The sequence below is a fragment of the Megascapheus bottae genome, chromosome 2 (genome assembly GCF_031878675.1).
Source record: "Megascapheus bottae isolate mThoBot1 chromosome 2, mThoBot2.hap1, whole genome shotgun sequence".
NCBI classification, from domain to species: domain Eukaryota; kingdom Metazoa; phylum Chordata; class Mammalia; order Rodentia; family Geomyidae; genus Megascapheus; species Megascapheus bottae.
In genome coordinates, this window is record NC_143510.1 from 18,107,218 (window position 1) to 18,123,828 (window position 16,611).

Below are 16,611 nucleotides of genomic sequence, written 5' to 3' on the forward strand. Positions count from 1 at the left end.
AGGTAGAGTATGGAGTATAGTGGGGAAAGCATTCTATCCTGTGTTTTTTCAGTCTTCATTACTTCCACTCACTAACCTGAATGTCCCCTGTATTCCAGTGCATTCTCCACAAGGATGCACTGTTGAACGAGAGGATTATGGGAAGGGAGCAGTAGCAGATGTGGTTGTAGTCTCCTGAGATCTGTTTGCATCTCCAGTGGCTACTTTCCTAGCGACTCACAACTCACTCAGCTGCCTGCTGAGTATTGGGCACTGGAGCTGTCCAGTAATTTGTGCACCACCACTTCCTATGACCAAATGGTATAGACCCCTCACCTCAATACAGATAACTGTCAGGCAATGTATACTCCTGCAGGGCTGGATTTTTCCTTTACATCATATCCTTACTTGGCTCCTCCTCTTCTCTGCAGGCCTCCTTCATAATTTATTCACTTGTGCATGTCTTTACTTCTAGGGAACTGAATATGAGCCAAGGGGATTATGGATGAGCAAGGCTTGCCACATAGAATGGGAAGCCTGGAAGAAGGAGGTCCTCTGAATCCATTAGCTAATTTTATGTTATCTAGAGATCTAAAGGGCTTAGCAAAGGGATGAAAGATGCCAAATGCTGGCAAGTATATTAGTTTCTACTTTGGCTGCATCCATGGTAGACATCACTAATCAATATGGCCCTTGCTTCGTGCCTGGGGATCACCCAAGAATCCTTTCCAATCTAGCACTTCAGACAGCCCCTGTGCTGTGGATGTGCTGGAGATGTCAGTGATTTGTTTAAGGCTTTGGTTTAAAATGAAACAATTTGAATAAAATATATAACTAGGAATACAGTAATTTGTATTTTCAGTTATCTTTCTCAGCCAACATTTTGCATTTCCCTCCATTACAAGATCTAGAATTTCAGTACCCACTTACCACAGCAAGTCAAACAGACTTCTACTTTACTCCCTCTTGACACTAATAAGAGTCTTGATAACACACTGGGTTCTTCTAGAACACTATGACCTTTAATAACTCTCATTTATTCACTTGGGCTAAAATACAAAAGTCACCTGGCACTTTGAGTTTAGTCAATGACAGTGGGAGTCATTTATGTCAGTCATTGGGGTCTTGGAGGGTTTGTCTGGTGGGTCTGAGACTGGTGGAAGTCTGAATGCAGAGCCTATCTCCTGATCAAAAGATAAGTCCCATTATTGTCAACTTGGTTACTGGTGATCATAGAAGATCTTTGCTGGTCCCTAGTGGGAATGCACACACACTCGTATACACACGAGGCACAGTTGCTTCCCATGAGTGGATGACAGAACAACATGAACCATACCTTCCTTCCTGGCCGGCCAAGCTCTCCCTGTAGATGGAGAAAACAGGTGAGCTGAGGTTGCTTTGGGAGAGAAGTCCTGGAAGCAGAAGACTTTGTAGAGCTGGTAACTAGGCATAGTTATAGCTCAGGCAGTTGGCCAGTCTACTTAGCTGATCCCAGCACCCATGCTGTGCCAGTAGACCAAGTCAGAATCGGCCAGTAACATCCCACACTGCAGCAGCAGCAGCAGCAGCAGCAGCAGCCAATCATTAGGGGACTGACTCATTCTCATGCACGACAGCAAAAGGTTCCCAGTGGCACCCTACCACAAACCAAGCTGGGATGACCAAAGAGATGTGGGTTAAAGAAAGGCGTGATTCATACCTTTTCTCCCTTTGGTCCTGTCTTGCCAGGAAGCCCCGGTGGACCCTACACAGTCAAGATAGGAAATGAAGAATATAATAAGATAGGGAGGGAGGGAGAGAGCAAGGAGGCACTGGGATATTGGGCCCTTACAGAATAGTCTTGTTTTCTGAGTGGATACAGGGCTTCAAAAAACCCCAACAGGAGCCTGTCACCTCCATCCTGTCTTCTCTGTTCCTCATCCTCCTTGGTTTCCTTGGCACTGTATTTCCAGTGGCACCATGGCTTCCAGGCTTAAACATCCCCTTCCTCGACTTTGGCTTTCTCCATGGAGCCTTTTGACTGCACTCAACCTCCAGAATACTCCTCCTCCTCCTCCTCTTCATCCTTTTCCTCCTCCTCCTCTTCCTCCTCCTCCTCCTCTTCCTCTTCCTCTTCTTCTTTTTCCTCTTCCTCCTATACCTCCTTCAGCTATAATGTGCAGAGAATTCATTTGCTCCACAGGGAGGTGAGAACATGCCTTGTTCAATGTTTAAATGAAGGTTCTGATTGTATGGGGTGGGAGAGGGTTGAGGTTCTACATTTCTAATGAGCCCTCATATAACATCAATGCTGCAGGTTTATTCCTACTGTTCTAAGAGAACCAAGACGGCGACATGGACCCCACACCTGGGCAGCTCAGCTTCCATGTGACTCAACTGGGTTAGAAATGTACAAATATGATGGGATAACTGGTGGAGCTTTTGTTTGTCTGAGATGCTCAGGCAAGCGCTCATCCACTGGGCCATCTCCAGGGGACAGCTGCTATTCTGAGGTGAGCAGCAAATTCCTTCTTCTCAAAGTTCTGTGGAGTCTCCTGTGATATAAGACTCACTACAGTAGACTGCTGAAAAGAGGGTCAATAGAAACTTACTGCAAATTATTTTCCTCTTGCCTTTCTGCAGACTTCCTTGGCCCTTTGTGGCAGCCTCTGGTCAACTCAGGGTTCAAAATCCTGTTCTAGTTATTGCATTCAAGAAATGTTTATGGAAAATACACTATAATCCATTCCTTGGTTTTGAGCAGGACAGACAGGACAGTGTCCCTTTTCCCATAAACCAGAGATCAAAAAACCTGTCCTAGTCAAGGCCAGAGAGTAAAATAACTTAGGCTTTTGTTGCTCTGAAACAGTCTCGCTATGTAGTCATGTTTTGAGCTCCTGGGCCTCCTGCCTCTACCCCTTAAGTGATGGGATTACACGTGTGCACTGTCATAGCCAGATATATCTTAGACTTTAAGGGCCACATCTAGTCTCTGTGAGAACTACTCGACTCTACCCTAGTCACCCATAAACATCTATAGTCCATAAAACTGCAGTAAAAAAAAAAGAGGCTGTGGATGGATTTGATTCTTGGGTTATAGTTTGTCATAGGGCTTGGAGACCCAAAAAGTCAAGAACAAAGGGGAAAAAATCAGGAAACAATAACCAGATGAGAAAATGAAAGGAGGTTATTATATGAGAATGAAGGGAACTGTGGGAGAGGAAGACTGATTAAGAAAGGCATTTCAAAGAAGATAGCTTAAAAACTGAGTTTTGAAGGCTGGGCAGGGTGACTTATGCCTGCAATCCTAGCTCCTCAGGAGGCTGAGATCTGAGGATTGTGGTACAAAGCCAGCCTGGTCATAAAGTCCATGAGACTCTTATCTCCAAATAACCACCAGAAAACTGGAAGTGATGCTGTGGCTCACGGGGTAGGGCGGTAGCCTTGAGCTTAAGAGCTCAGGGACAGCACCTAGGCCCAGAGTTCAAGTACCATGACCCACCAAAAAAAAACAAAACTGAGTTCTGAGTCACTGAAATGAATAGTCATGATTTAAAAAAAAATATGAGGGAAGAATTTTTTCAGACAGGACTTGGAACAGAAGCCACAAGTACATAGATCCTAAGGTTACACTAAGCTTAAGTGTGTAAAGACCTAGGGACCGTCACTATGGCTGAGTTGAGTGGCCAATGGAGGCAATGTGAGCTGGTGGGAGAACACAGTTCAGAATCCCCTCCTTGGGGCCTTGTCATAGTCATGCAGTGATAGGAAGTTCACTTCTATGCCCCTTGGTTGGAGAAGGCACTTGGGGAGCTGCCTGCTCCTTGTGTCCACTTTAGCCTCCCTGTGGAGGATCCAGAGCCCCAGCTCAATGGAGTTTCTTTCTGAGGCAAGCCAGACAGCTGGGTATCTGAGATGAAGACTCTTGATTCCTCTTGTAGTTTACCTGCTCCTTGCTCTTCTCTTTGCCTTTGGTGGAGAGAGCCAGATCTGCCACAGAACAATGTTAAGGCCCAGAGAAGCTCAAGATGGCTAGTTGCTCTTACTTCTACTTTTCTGCACTCACCGCAGGCATCTCTGGTTCACAGATGGGGTTGATGGTTATATTAGGTACACTGTCATCAAGTGTTTGATAATTAGAATAATTAGAATGATAGCTACTGTCATCTCCTTTGGGTCCCATCTCCACATCCAATATGGTAGAGACAACTCTGGATTGTCATAGCTGGGAGGCCAGAATTCACCCAGAGGAGAACCTGTGCTCTATCCACAAGTAAACTAGAGAAGGAAATTAGCTGTATACCACACTAAGAGCGATAGAGGCCCAGAGACTCTGCTCAGTGAGCTTCCTTGGCCTGAACAGAATACAGCAATCACAGATCCTTCAAAGCACACCCACCTGGGGGCCAGGTGGCCCAGGAGAGCCGTGTGAGCCTTGTATGCATGGGGATGGCGTGGTCTCAAGTTCCAGAAGGAGATTCTCCATGTCTGGGGAGAGAAGCTTCAGTGCAAAGCAACATGGGTTATAGATCTAAGAGTTTCCAGAAAGATCTGAGAGTCCCAAATCTCTAAAATACTCTGGCCTATGGTCCTCCAGGTCCGGAACCCTGCTCCTTTCCTCCCTTCCCAAAGTATTTCCTTTCACACTTGAATGTGGCTACAGAGGACTCTTTTATATCTCATAGTCTACTTAACATGTGGGCTATGAAGGGGAAGTTCCTTTATTTTACTTGGACATGTAATACTTGTACATATTTACGGGGTACAGTATGATAATGATACAAGTTTTTGTGTGTGTGTGTGTGTGTGTGTGTGTGTGTGTGTGTGTGTGTGTGTGTGTGCTGGTTCTAGGACTTGAAATCAGGAAACTGGTACTGTCCATAAGCTCCTTTTGCTCAAGGCTAGTACTCTTAACATTTGAGCCACAGATTCTTCTGTTTTCTTTTTGCTTGTTTGTTTGCTTTGTTTTTGTTTTATTAGTAATTTGTTGGACATAAGAGTCTCATAGACTTAACTGCCCAGGCTGGCTTTGAACCTCACTCCTTAGATCCTCAGCCTCCTGAGTAGTTAGAATTACAGGCATGAGCCACTGATGCTTGGCTTATAGGAGCTTTTAATGTGCAGTGGTCAGATGAGGATGATTAGAACTTCTGTCTCTCAAATATTTATCAGTTCTACATGCTGGCAACCTTTGGGCTCTTATTTCTAGTAATTCTGAAATGTATCCTAATTTTTTTTTTGGTCTAGGCCTGGGCACTGTCCCTGAGCTCTTCAGCTCAAGGCTAGTGCTCTACTACTTTGAGCCACTTCCAGTGTATCCTAACTTTTATGGACTATAGTTACCATACTATACTTATAGGACATAAAAGGAATGCCTCTAGCTAACTATTTTGGCACCTGTTACTAACATCTTTTTATGTTCCCTTCTCCATTTCTATCCCTGAGTCTCCATTTTTACCTCTCATTCCCTGATCTCTGACTTCCCCTCCGCCCTAGGGAATTTATAAATACTTGGGGAGAAGAAAAAAGAAAGAAGGATTCCATATCTGAGCAGCTGATGGGAACTCAGAAAGTCATCAATTCTCCTCAGCATTTCAAAAACATGGGGCCCTTAGCCAAATCCAATCTCTAGCCAGGAAGATGTTCTCTCTTTATAGCGGGAAAATGAATAGATTTATTCCAGAAGCTACTAAATGTCCATTCCAGGGCTCAGCCTCAGAGGGAGTGTTAAGAGTTGACCCCTCAGGTGAGATTCTGGAGGTGGGTAGGGTGCATATTGAGAAGCTGTCACAAGTCACAAGTACTCACTGGACTTCGGCCTCCTCTGAAGAATGGTGGTGGGAACAGTGGGGGTGGAGGGGGTGTCAGCAGGCAGCATGCTTTGTGGCTGCCCCGTTTCTTCTGATCCAGGCTAGGAAGAGCTGTTCAGAGAAAACTGCTGCTTGTTAGCATGGGCTCAGGGCTAGGGCCTCTACCATGCCCACCATGCCACCCCAAACCTCCAAATCTAGTCTCTAACCTATTTGAGATGTTAGCTGCTTCATACAGCCCTCTTTATTTCTGCTGAACGAGGGTGGCACCAGGCACTAAGTGCATCCTAAGGTCCTGTTCTCTTTCATCAGAGATTAACTTCCCACTTTGTACATATCACCAGGAATGCCATATTCAGACAAGTTCACAATGCAACCCCAGTAATTAGTGGGGGGTGTTTGTATTTAGACAAGGAGACAACCAGAATGGGAGGTACCCAGATTCCAAGGTACCCAGATTCATGATTTAAAAGGGACTCTAGGACCATGAGTTTGGCCCAGTGGTAGAGTGCTTGCCTAACATGCACGAAGACCTGGGTTCAAGTCCTCAGTACCACATACATAGAAAAAGCCAGCAGTGGTGCTGTAGCTCAAGTGGTAGAGTGCCAGCCTTGAAAAAGCCCAAGGACAGTGCATTACAATCAGATTAAATGTTACCTATGTTCAATTGTCTTGTATACTCAATGCGAAAGCATTCCTTACACATCACGGATTAATAAGCCTACACATTGAACACAATACAGGCATGCATTTTGCTGCTGTCTGAATCTGAAAGAAATGGAAGCAGTGATGTGCTTTCTTATTATGGGCTGCTCTGGCTTAGTAGTGTTTGTGAGGCCAGCTAGCTTGCTGTGTGTTGTTAGAGTTCTGGTATGTGGCTAGACCACACCATTCTGGTGAGCATGGATGCTCTTCATGGAATGACATCATTGTACTCTCAGCAGAACGGCTAAAACGAGAACAGAGAATGACAAATATGGCAAGAGAAAACAATCCGAGTGGGAGAGGGAGCTGGTGTAACCTTTTGAAAAATTGCTTGGTATTTTCTGTGAAAGCCAAACATAGACAAATGCTATAACTCAGGAATTTAATTCTTAGGCATTTATCAATGGATAGGTGAATTCTCACCAAAACATGTACTGGAAAGTTCATAGTAGCAATATCCATAGCTGCTAAAAGACAATTTTTCAGCTCCCAAGTCTGACCTCATGACAAGGAACTCATTAATAAACTCTCTGAAGGGCCAGGAGCATGGCCTAGTGCTAAGAGTGGTACCACACACACAGAAAAAGCCCGAAGTGGTGCTATGGCTCAAATGGTAGATTGCTAGCCTTTAGAAAGCCTAAGGACCGTGCCCAGGCCCTAAGTTCAAGCCTCAGAACTGGCGAAAACAAACAAACAACAATAACTCTATGAACTCACAGGCTGCCCACCATGTGCCTCTCAGTTCTTAACAAGAGCAAACTTCTCTTTATTTTCAAGGCCAAGTTTGTGAGGCCTTGCTATGTGTCTGTTTTTTTTGTTATCGTTGTTTTGAGACAACCTTGGCCCCAACACATGGTTCTCTTGCTTCAGCCCCTTCTCTGCTGGGATTATTAATATATAATCCCATGCCCAATAACTCGTATGCTTTTCTATGGATTTGTCCCCATGTTAACTCTTCTCCATAGGCTGAAACTATTTCCTTATATCTCTCAAAACTGACAAGGATCAGGGATTTTTTTTTCTTTTTTTCTTTTTATGTTTTATATGCTAGTACTAGGGACCTAGGCACTATCCTTTAGCTCTTTGCTCAAGGCTGGCACAACAGTGTTTGTGGGGTTATCCAGCTGTTGTGTGGAAGTGGAGTCACAGCTCCACTTCTGGCTTTTTGATAGTTAATTGTAGAGTTGTGGACGTTGCTGCCTGGGCTGGCTTTGAACTATGAACCTCAGAGCTTAGTGTCCTCAGTAGTTAGGATTATAGGTGTGAGCCATTTTTGGCTGTCTGTCAGAGGCCAGTTTTGATCTCCAGGATCTAACAAACACTAAGGACTCCACAGATGTTTGCTGATTGCATAGCATTAGTGGCAAACATGTATTGCACTTGAAGCACCATTTGGGTGGGTTGCATATGTAAATGGGTACCTACAGAAATCCCAGGAACTAAACACTATTGTTGTCATCATCATCCACATTTTACAAATCACACAACAAGTTAAGCGATGGAGTCCAGACTCAAACCTAGGCAGTCTGGTTCCAGTTCTTTCTCTTGAGCACTATACCATGACTACATTTGGATGTAGCCACAATGAGGAATAGGACTTGAAAAGGAGGCAAGAGACTCCTATAACAATGAGCGGAGACGTTTATTAGTGTCCTCCAAAGACCACTAGGAACACATCTGAGGTTGAATAAGTTGGGTTCATTGATGAGTAATTATACATAGGAGGAACCAGGAGGAAACTCAGAAGCAAAGTATTTAGAGAATTTATTCTAGGATTCAGCTCTTCCAGGTGATTATGGGAAAGACTTTGATGAAGCAAAGTTTTGCTTTGTTCTGAACTGGATGGAAGCAAGGGCTAGTCTATGTATGAGTAGCTTAATTCTTATCTAGAAGAACAGAGGAAGAAGAAACTGCCATTTTGTGGTTAGATGTTGACATTGTATTGTGTCTATGTCTAGCTATGACTATGGGGTGCTCTTGCTTTTGTCTTGACCCATTAAGATCACAGAGTGGCATTATGCATTTTTTTTTTTTTTTTTTGCCAGTCCTGGGCTTGAGCTCAGGGCCTGAGCACTGTCCTTGGAGTTTCTCAAGGCTAGAGCTCTACCACTTGAGCCTCAGCACCACTTCCGGCTTATTTTTCTATGTATGTGGTACCAAGGAATCGAACCCGGGTCTTCATGCATGCTAGGCAAGCACTTTAACCACTAGGCCAAACTCCCGGCCCCGCATTATGCATTCTTGCTTTTTTTTTTTTTTTGCCACTCCTGGGGACTGAACTCAGGGCCTGAGCACTGTCCTTGGTCTTTCCTCAAGGCTACAGCTCTACCACATGAGCCACAGCACCACTTCTGGCTTTTCTATGTATGTAGTACTAAGGAATCGAACCCAGGTCTTCATGCATGCTAGGCAAGCACTCTACCACTAGGCCAAACTCCCAGCCCTTGCTTTTTTTTGATCAATCCTGGAGTTTGAACTCTGGACCTCGGCACTGTCCCTGAGCTCTTCAGCTCAAGGCTACTTCCCTACCCCTTGAGCCTCAGTACCATTTCCAGTTTTCCAGTGGTTAATTGGAGATAAGAGTTTCACAGTCTTTAGTGCCCAGGCTGGCTTTGAACTGAGACCCTCATCTCAGCCTCCTGAGTAGCTAGGATTATAGATATGAGCCACTGGGCTCAGCTATTCTTGCCTTTGTTGTGTGTTCCAGTACTAGGGCTTGATCTCAAGACTTGGGCATTATCCTTTAAAAGCTCCTTTTAGTAAGTTTTGGTTGTATGGAATGTTTAATGTCCCACTGGGGATACCATGCCTAGCTGCATCAGGCCACCTCTACTTGTCGGCTGCTATTTTCTTGCTCACTGATAACTGAGAAACACTGTTACAGAACTTGACATTAATGTCAGTTCATTCCTAGAAGCCAAGAGTGGGCAGCCTCAGTGACTCCACCTTAACTAGGGAAGGTGGATAGGGCTGATAGGCTCACACAACCCTCACTATATTTCTCTTTTGTCTCCTTTTTGCCTCAGCAGAGACTGTAGCTTTCCACAAAGCTTCTCCCGGCCAGGAATACCTGGGAAGCTAGCACTCCACATGGCCAATCTGCCCTCATCATCATTTATTTTTCCAGACCATATACGGCCTTCAAGGCATCCTTTCATGCAATACCCCGTATGGCTTCCAGTGGTAAGAGATCCTGTATCATTTAAGGCAATCATGTCTCGTATTTCTTCCTGGAAACTGGAGACCTCTTCAGTGAACATAAATTATCAGTTGCTTTTCCTGCCCAGGCATCTGCATTGTTCACCACTCCCTTCCTCCTCACTCTTCCCTCTTCACCCCCTTCATTTCCAGCAGGTGGAGGCCATCCATTTCTGCCCCTCCCCCAGCCCCCAGGAGCTGTTTGTTTTTAGCAGTCTGGTTTATTTACAGCTCATTCCAGCTCAGAATATTTCCATCAGGTGGACGAGTATAAGGATAGCTTCCCCTCTCCACCCTCCCTGTAGGCTAAGCTAGGACTTCACATGTCTATTTTAGTGCCATCAAATGGCTTGTAGATCTGTCTTAGGCCTGTGTCTGATGGAATCGTGTCTGAGCTCAGGGTCCAGTCTGGAACAGCCCCAGAAGGCTCTGCTGTAATGGAAACAGTCATGAGTGTAGTACACAAAGCTTGCAGAGATTGGGTGTGCCACGTGCATGGCTCTGTCCCAGGCAGCTACTCTGGCAATGCCAACTAGGACTGCTGTCCTTACTTAAAGACACTGAAACTGTTTAACGTGTGCCTGCTGTGTTGCCTTTGTCAATTGCAGGCTTTTGGCAAGTGTTTGTCTGGGGCTTTCCTCCATTGTTCATGCTGCTTGGACAATATACCCAGAAAGATGTCTTTCTCCTGCTTCATTTGAAGAATAAGAGGCTCATCCTTGGGAAGTGTCCACACCAGTGCACTCTTGGAAACAGAGGCAGGACTTACATCGAAGAATGTAAACCTGGGGTTAAGTGGCCATGTTGTGACAGTACAACTCCCTTCTCTACCTGAGACTCAGTTTCCTCATCTGTACCTCCAGAATGTCAGCTCAAACCATCACTAAAGTCCTTTTTTTAAAAAAATAAAGATGACCACAGTCACCATGGGATCCACTGTCCTCTCCCCATTCTGAAGACACGCTGCCCACCCACGGGCCATGAGGGGTACCATTTCTACCTCCTCAACCAAGCAGCTCAAGGCAAGATAATACTTGACCTTTTTTTTTTTCCTTTGGCTAGGCAGATATCCTACCATTTGAGCCATTTAGTAGCTCCAAAGACCATAATACATAACCAGAACCCACCAAAGAGAAGAAGTGACACAAGGCTTCCTGCCTTAGGAAGCTGGGAAGATGACAAGTGCAGTACATATTAATGACTGCGCCTGCCTGCTCAATCGGTGGACTATTCCAGTTTCCCCTCTTCTTCTTGTATTGGGCCTTCCCCAGTTTTCTGGGACTGGCAGGATGAGACAGAGGAGGACTGCAGGTGAAGGGTACACACTTCACAGTGTCCCGGTGTGCTCTCATAGGGGACAGATGGCTCCGCAATGATATTCACCCATTGAGCTGCAATCTGTCCAAAGTGTTTCACAGTTCACAGGTTTCAAAGAAGGCTACCCGCCCCCCCCCTGCAAACTTTCCTCCAACTACCATACATAAACCACACAAGCTTTGAAAAACAAACTTGGAAAGTTGAAGAATTTGGACTTCTCGGGGAAATGGGGACTAAGACATGAGAAAGGGTATCAATGTATGTGAAGTAATGCACCTTCCATCTAGCGAAAGCAATGTAACCCTTCTATTAATTACAATAAAAATATATATAAAAAAAGAATTTGGACTTCTCTGAGAGGCCATGATGTAAGTTTGCTGGTTGTGGCTTACACCTGAGTGGGTATGAGAGAAGGAGGGAGGAAAGTGAGGACACAACTACTGAGAAAATGTTTTGATGGTCTGCTGCTGCTGAGCCATATCACCCAAGACAGTTGGCCTGGAGAGGGATGGAGAGCATCCCAGGCCACCAGATGCCAGGAGCCCTGGACCACAGAACATGATTTCACTTCAAAGCCCAGGGAACAGCAGCTGCCGTCCTGCCACCCTGTAGTCAAGGTCACAGAAGGGCACAGACAAGAACATATGCACAGTCATATCTGCCAAGACCCCACCAACTCTACCATCAAATCCCTTTGTACTGAAAAGTTCAACACAAGCTGAGAAGTTTACAATGCAACGTCTACTAAGAACTCCCAGGGCAAATCTGCTTGCAACTTTTTTTTTTTCTTCAGAAAGAATACACACACACACACACACACACACACACACACACACACACACACACAGACTCACCCAAGCAGCAAGCTGAGTAACCGAGAAGTCCTGAAACAGTGAGCAGATGAGCCAGGCTGATAGATGGGCCCGTCATCGTGGGGCAATGCCCAAAGCAGACTGGCCGAGAACACAAGCTGAAGACAGGCTAAGATTCGTCACGCCCCCAAGCATTCTCTGTGCCTGGCTTGTATGGCATTTGGGGTGGGAATTGGCCAATCCCTGCTCTGATATTACTTCAGCCTCAGATGCCAGGGGCCTAAGGGCCAATGCTGGGCCCCTAGGAGCAGGAATGGGTCATCAGCCCTGTCTGAGCCACCCACAAGTGCTATGAAGCACAGGCTTGGAAGACAGCATGCCCTCCATCCAGAGGAGGATGGGAGGCTGGGAGCCCAAGGGACACTGATCAGCCCTGCAAGCCGAGAGGAAACAGAGCACAATCTGTCAAACAGACTGCTTTTCATTTGGCTGAAAAACTGCCTTGTCAATACTGCTCTGGCAAGCCTCATTGTCAGCCCCCAACAGAGAGTGTCCAGGAAGACAGCCCTGCTCTGCCTCAGGAAGACTTCGTAGCCAGGGTTCAGGCTCACCATGTGTGTGCCAAGTGCTGTCAACAAAGCCAAACTTAATTAAAACACGAACAGAACACAATAAAGTGACATGTGTGAGACAGACACTAAAATCTGTCCTTTATGGCAAGCCCATGCGTAAGCATGTATCTACACACATGTCATAATAGATAAGATGATTAAATCAGTATTAGTACTAAGTACTTAGCAGTAGTACTTAGCAATAGGCACTTGGTAATAAACTTAGTATTAACCATAAACTCTAGCAAAGCAGCAATATGTTTGTGCCAACAAGTTCCAGATAGTAAATATTCTAGTCTTTGTAGGTCACATGATCCTGTCTAGAGCCCGTAAACATGAAAACATTAAGAAATGATCCAAAAAGAAATGTGTATTCGACCAAGCATGGTGGCTCATGCCTGTAATCCTAGCTACTCAGGAGGCTGAGATCTGAGGATCGCAGTTCAAAGCCAGCACTAAAAAGTCCTTGAGACTCTTATCTCCAATTAATCACCAGAAAACCAGAAGTGGCACTGTGGCTCAAGGGGTAGGGCAGCATCTTTGGGCTCAGGGACAGCGCCCAGGCCTAGAGTCAAGTCCCATGACCAACAAAAAATAAAAAATAAAGAAATGTGTATTGCTGTTCCACTAAAACTTTATTTATACAATCATGAGTCAGGGTGGTTTTGGCCACAGACTATATTTTGATGATCTCTATGCTAACCCTTCAAGTAAAAGAAAACCTCATGCATTTATTCAGCCATTTATGTTTCATTCATCATGAGTACCGAATGTGTGCAAGATACAACTATACGTAGTTCCTGCCCCTTGTGATTCAGTGTCATAGAAAAAGTACTGGTCACAAAAAATTACTGCAGTCAGGAAAACTTGGACTCTAAGGTCACTAAGTAGCTGTGTGACCTGGAGAAACTTACTCATTGTCTCTAAGTGTTGACTTCCTTCCTTCCTCCTTCCTTTTATTCTTCCTTCCTCCCTCCCTTCCTCTTTTCTTTCTTCCTCTCTCTCATGCTTTTTCCTCTCTCTCTCTTTCTCTCTCTCTCTCTCTCTCTCTCTCTCTCTCTCTCTCTCTCTCTCTCTCTCTCTCTCTCTCTTCCCTCTCTCTCTCTTCCCTCTCTCTCTTCCTCTCCCTCTCCCTCTCTTCTCAGTGCTAGGTTTAAAGTTAATGCTCTACCATTTGAGACACATCCTCAGCACCTTTAGCTTTTGGTTATTTTCAGATAGGGTGTCAAGTTCTGTGCCCAATCTGGCAATATATCTTGATCCTCCAAGCTCAGCTCTCCATGTGGCACACATTACCATGGCTACCCCCGTTTTCCCCTCATGGTACTGGGAAGTAATCATGCTAAGCTAGCATTCTACCACTTGAGCCATGCTCCAAACACTTTTGTTTTATATTTTGTTTATGAGTCACCTTTCAGCTAACTTTTCCTGAGGTAGCCTTGAACTCATGACATCCTGCTTCTGCCTCCTGAGATGCAGGTATTATAGGAAAACATCACCATATTTGGCCTTGAATCTTATATTTCTTACCTATGAAGTGGGCACGGTTAAAAAAATCTTCCTTGCTAGTTTATTGTGAGGACTGGAGCTCTACATCCATATTTTTGATAAGTATTATATTAAATGGACAAAAAGTTATTAACATGGGTGGAGATGACTGGAAGGATTTATAAGAGGAAAAGATGGGTACCAGTTTAGAGAAAGAAACACGAGTCAAAAATCAAGTGAGGATTCCTGGAGGAGACATTTGAGCTGAGCCTTCAAAGTAGAGAAGAGTTCCTGGTTCTAAGACCAGAGGAGAAAGGGAGAGAAGGCATAAGCTCTGTTCCTTTTCTAGGGAAATTTTCCTTCATTCTTTTCAGCAACTGGGTCTAAGGCATCAGAGAAAGCAGCAATGAGGACAAGGAGTACTCAGTCCTGAGTTCCATACAGTTCTGGAAATATCAACATCACATTTCCCCAAGTTTTCTGTTCCAGGTCATATTCCTACAGATTTTCATTTTTCAAGTTTCAAGTCACAAATCCTTGGTGGTTTTGCCATTTTTCATATCAAGGAGACTTATGTTCCATCTGAATGTTGGTCGCTTACACCAACGTCATGGTTTGAATCTAGCCTAGACAGGAAAAGTCATGAGACTCTTATCTTCAATTAACTGCCCCCCACCCCCGCCAAAAAAAGCTGGAAGCAGAGCTGTGGCTCATGTAGAGCACTGGCCTTGAGAAAAATGGCCCCCAAGTCCTGAGTTCAAGCCCCAGGACTGGTACCACCACAAGATAAAACAAAAAGAATATTTATGTTTTTACCATTTGGCATTAAATTTTTCCTAAAAAGATTTACACATATCACTTATTCCCTGTGGATGACTATACTGTGTGTCACCACGTGAAAACCACGCTGTGGCCTTGTCCATCTCTACACAAGTGACCCTGGAGACGAGGGCTTGTGGGTGATCTCCTGCCTTTCTTTGCTCTTCAGCTTCCTTTTTTCTCAATCTTTGTATTTGCCTCATTCATCCTCTGTCTTCACTAACAGCCAAATATATTAACATATATAATATTATATATATATCACCTTTCAACTGTCCTTCAGACAGGTGTGCCAGCCTGAGATGGAGGTACCCTGATCTCTAGTCTTAGCAGTGACTAGCTGTGTGTGTGTGTGTAAGCACAGATAAGAACTTCCCTTCTGGGCTTTGAATTTTCCAGATGTAAAAGGGAAGCATCAGACCAGATCAGCTCTAAGCTGCTCTCAGTTTTGACTATCTCAGTAATGACGCCTGAGATAATGGCCCCTTCTAAGGGCCCTGGGCAGGGATGGGGGTTCTCTCCTCTTCTTCCTTGTGTACAGTCTTTGCCCTCACGTTCCTCCAGGTAACTTGGCTCAAGCATCAGTTCACCACAGATGAACTGCCTGCAAAATAGAACTCATAGGTTCCAGTGTCTTTCTGCAGCTGTTAGCAGGTGTCATATTCACAGAATTTTGCCTTAATGGAAGCTCTGGGATTTATCAACCAGGCCAGAAGACCACTTCTGGAATACAGCCTCCCTGGGCACTGTTCCAGATGCTTCTGCCTCTGTTTGCCACCACACACAGTCCTGCTCACTGTTGATTGGAGCCTAAATCTTCCTCCTACTGTGGCACTGTCCATCACCACACAAAAGGATGTTTGCAGCTAAGACAATACAGGTATTCTTCCCAGAAATCCAGAGTTCCCATAGGAGGCAAATATCTTTGTGTGAGATGGGCAGGAAGGATCATCGGTTTGAGGCCAGCCTGAACTACATAATAAGACTTGTCTCCAAACAAAACAAATTGGGTGCTGATAGCTCAAGTCTGTAATCCTAGCCACTTAGAAGACTGAGATCTGAGAATCAAGGTTCAAAGACAGCCAGGGCAGGAAAGTACGTGAGATTCTTGAATTAACGATCAAAAAGTCAGAAGAGGTATAGCACCAACCTTAAGGAAAAAGCTAAAGGACAGTTCCAGCCCCTGTACCAGAACAAAAAACAAAAGGAATAATAATACTAACAAAAACAAAAGACAATAAAATATATTTATGTGTGTAAGCAAAGTCTAGGGTTCCCTGAGGTACTTCAAGTCTGGGCTGGGGAGTAGGTCTGAGCATCTGGTTTCTACCTTGCCCACTGACAAAGGCTCCAGTTGTCTAAAATTTGGTTAGTGGCACTGACTACTCCTCCTCCTCTTCTCCTCCTCATCCTCCTCCTTCTCCTCCTCCTCCTCCTCCTCCTCCTCCTCCTCCTTCTTCTTCTTCTTCTTCTTCTTCTTTTGCCAGTCCTGGGCTTGAGCTCAGGGCCTGAGCACTGTCCTTGGACTTTCTCAAGGCTAGAGCTCTACCACTTGAGCCTCAGCACTACTACTCGCTTTTTTCTATATATGTGGTACCCAGGAATCAAACCGCGGTCTTCGTGCATGCTAGGCAAGCACTCTACCACTAGGCCAAACTCCCGGCCCTGACTCTTCTTCTTGACAAGCCTAAAACTCCGGTTTTGCATTCATCCTCATGGTTGCTATAAAACTCTTGGCAAGTCAGTATCGATGGAATCCCCCACTCTTAACATTGGATTGAATTTCTTGTAGCCCACCTTTGACTTTGGGTCTCCTGGCCTGCCTTCAATAAGATCCTATTATGAGTTAGGTGCTGGTAGCTCACACCTGTAATCTTAGCTACTCAGGAGGCT

The 16,611-nt window shown here is 44.9% G+C and overlaps 1 protein-coding gene across 1 annotated transcript in view; it reads right to left on the reverse strand.

The window, feature by feature from the left end:
- Colq (collagen like tail subunit of asymmetric acetylcholinesterase) overlaps positions 1-16,611 on the reverse strand; it is a 67,319-nt gene that overhangs the window by 33,515 nt on the left and 17,193 nt on the right. The window contains exons 2-5 of the mRNA XM_090321846.1: positions 5,767-5,879; positions 4,358-4,459; positions 1,679-1,723; positions 1,316-1,342 (exon numbers count right to left, since the gene is read on the reverse strand). Coding sequence (XP_090177972.1) covers positions 1,316-1,342; positions 1,679-1,723; positions 4,358-4,459; positions 5,767-5,879 — 287 coding nt within the window. The remainder of the gene's footprint in view (positions 1-1,315; positions 1,343-1,678; positions 1,724-4,357; positions 4,460-5,766; positions 5,880-16,611) is intronic.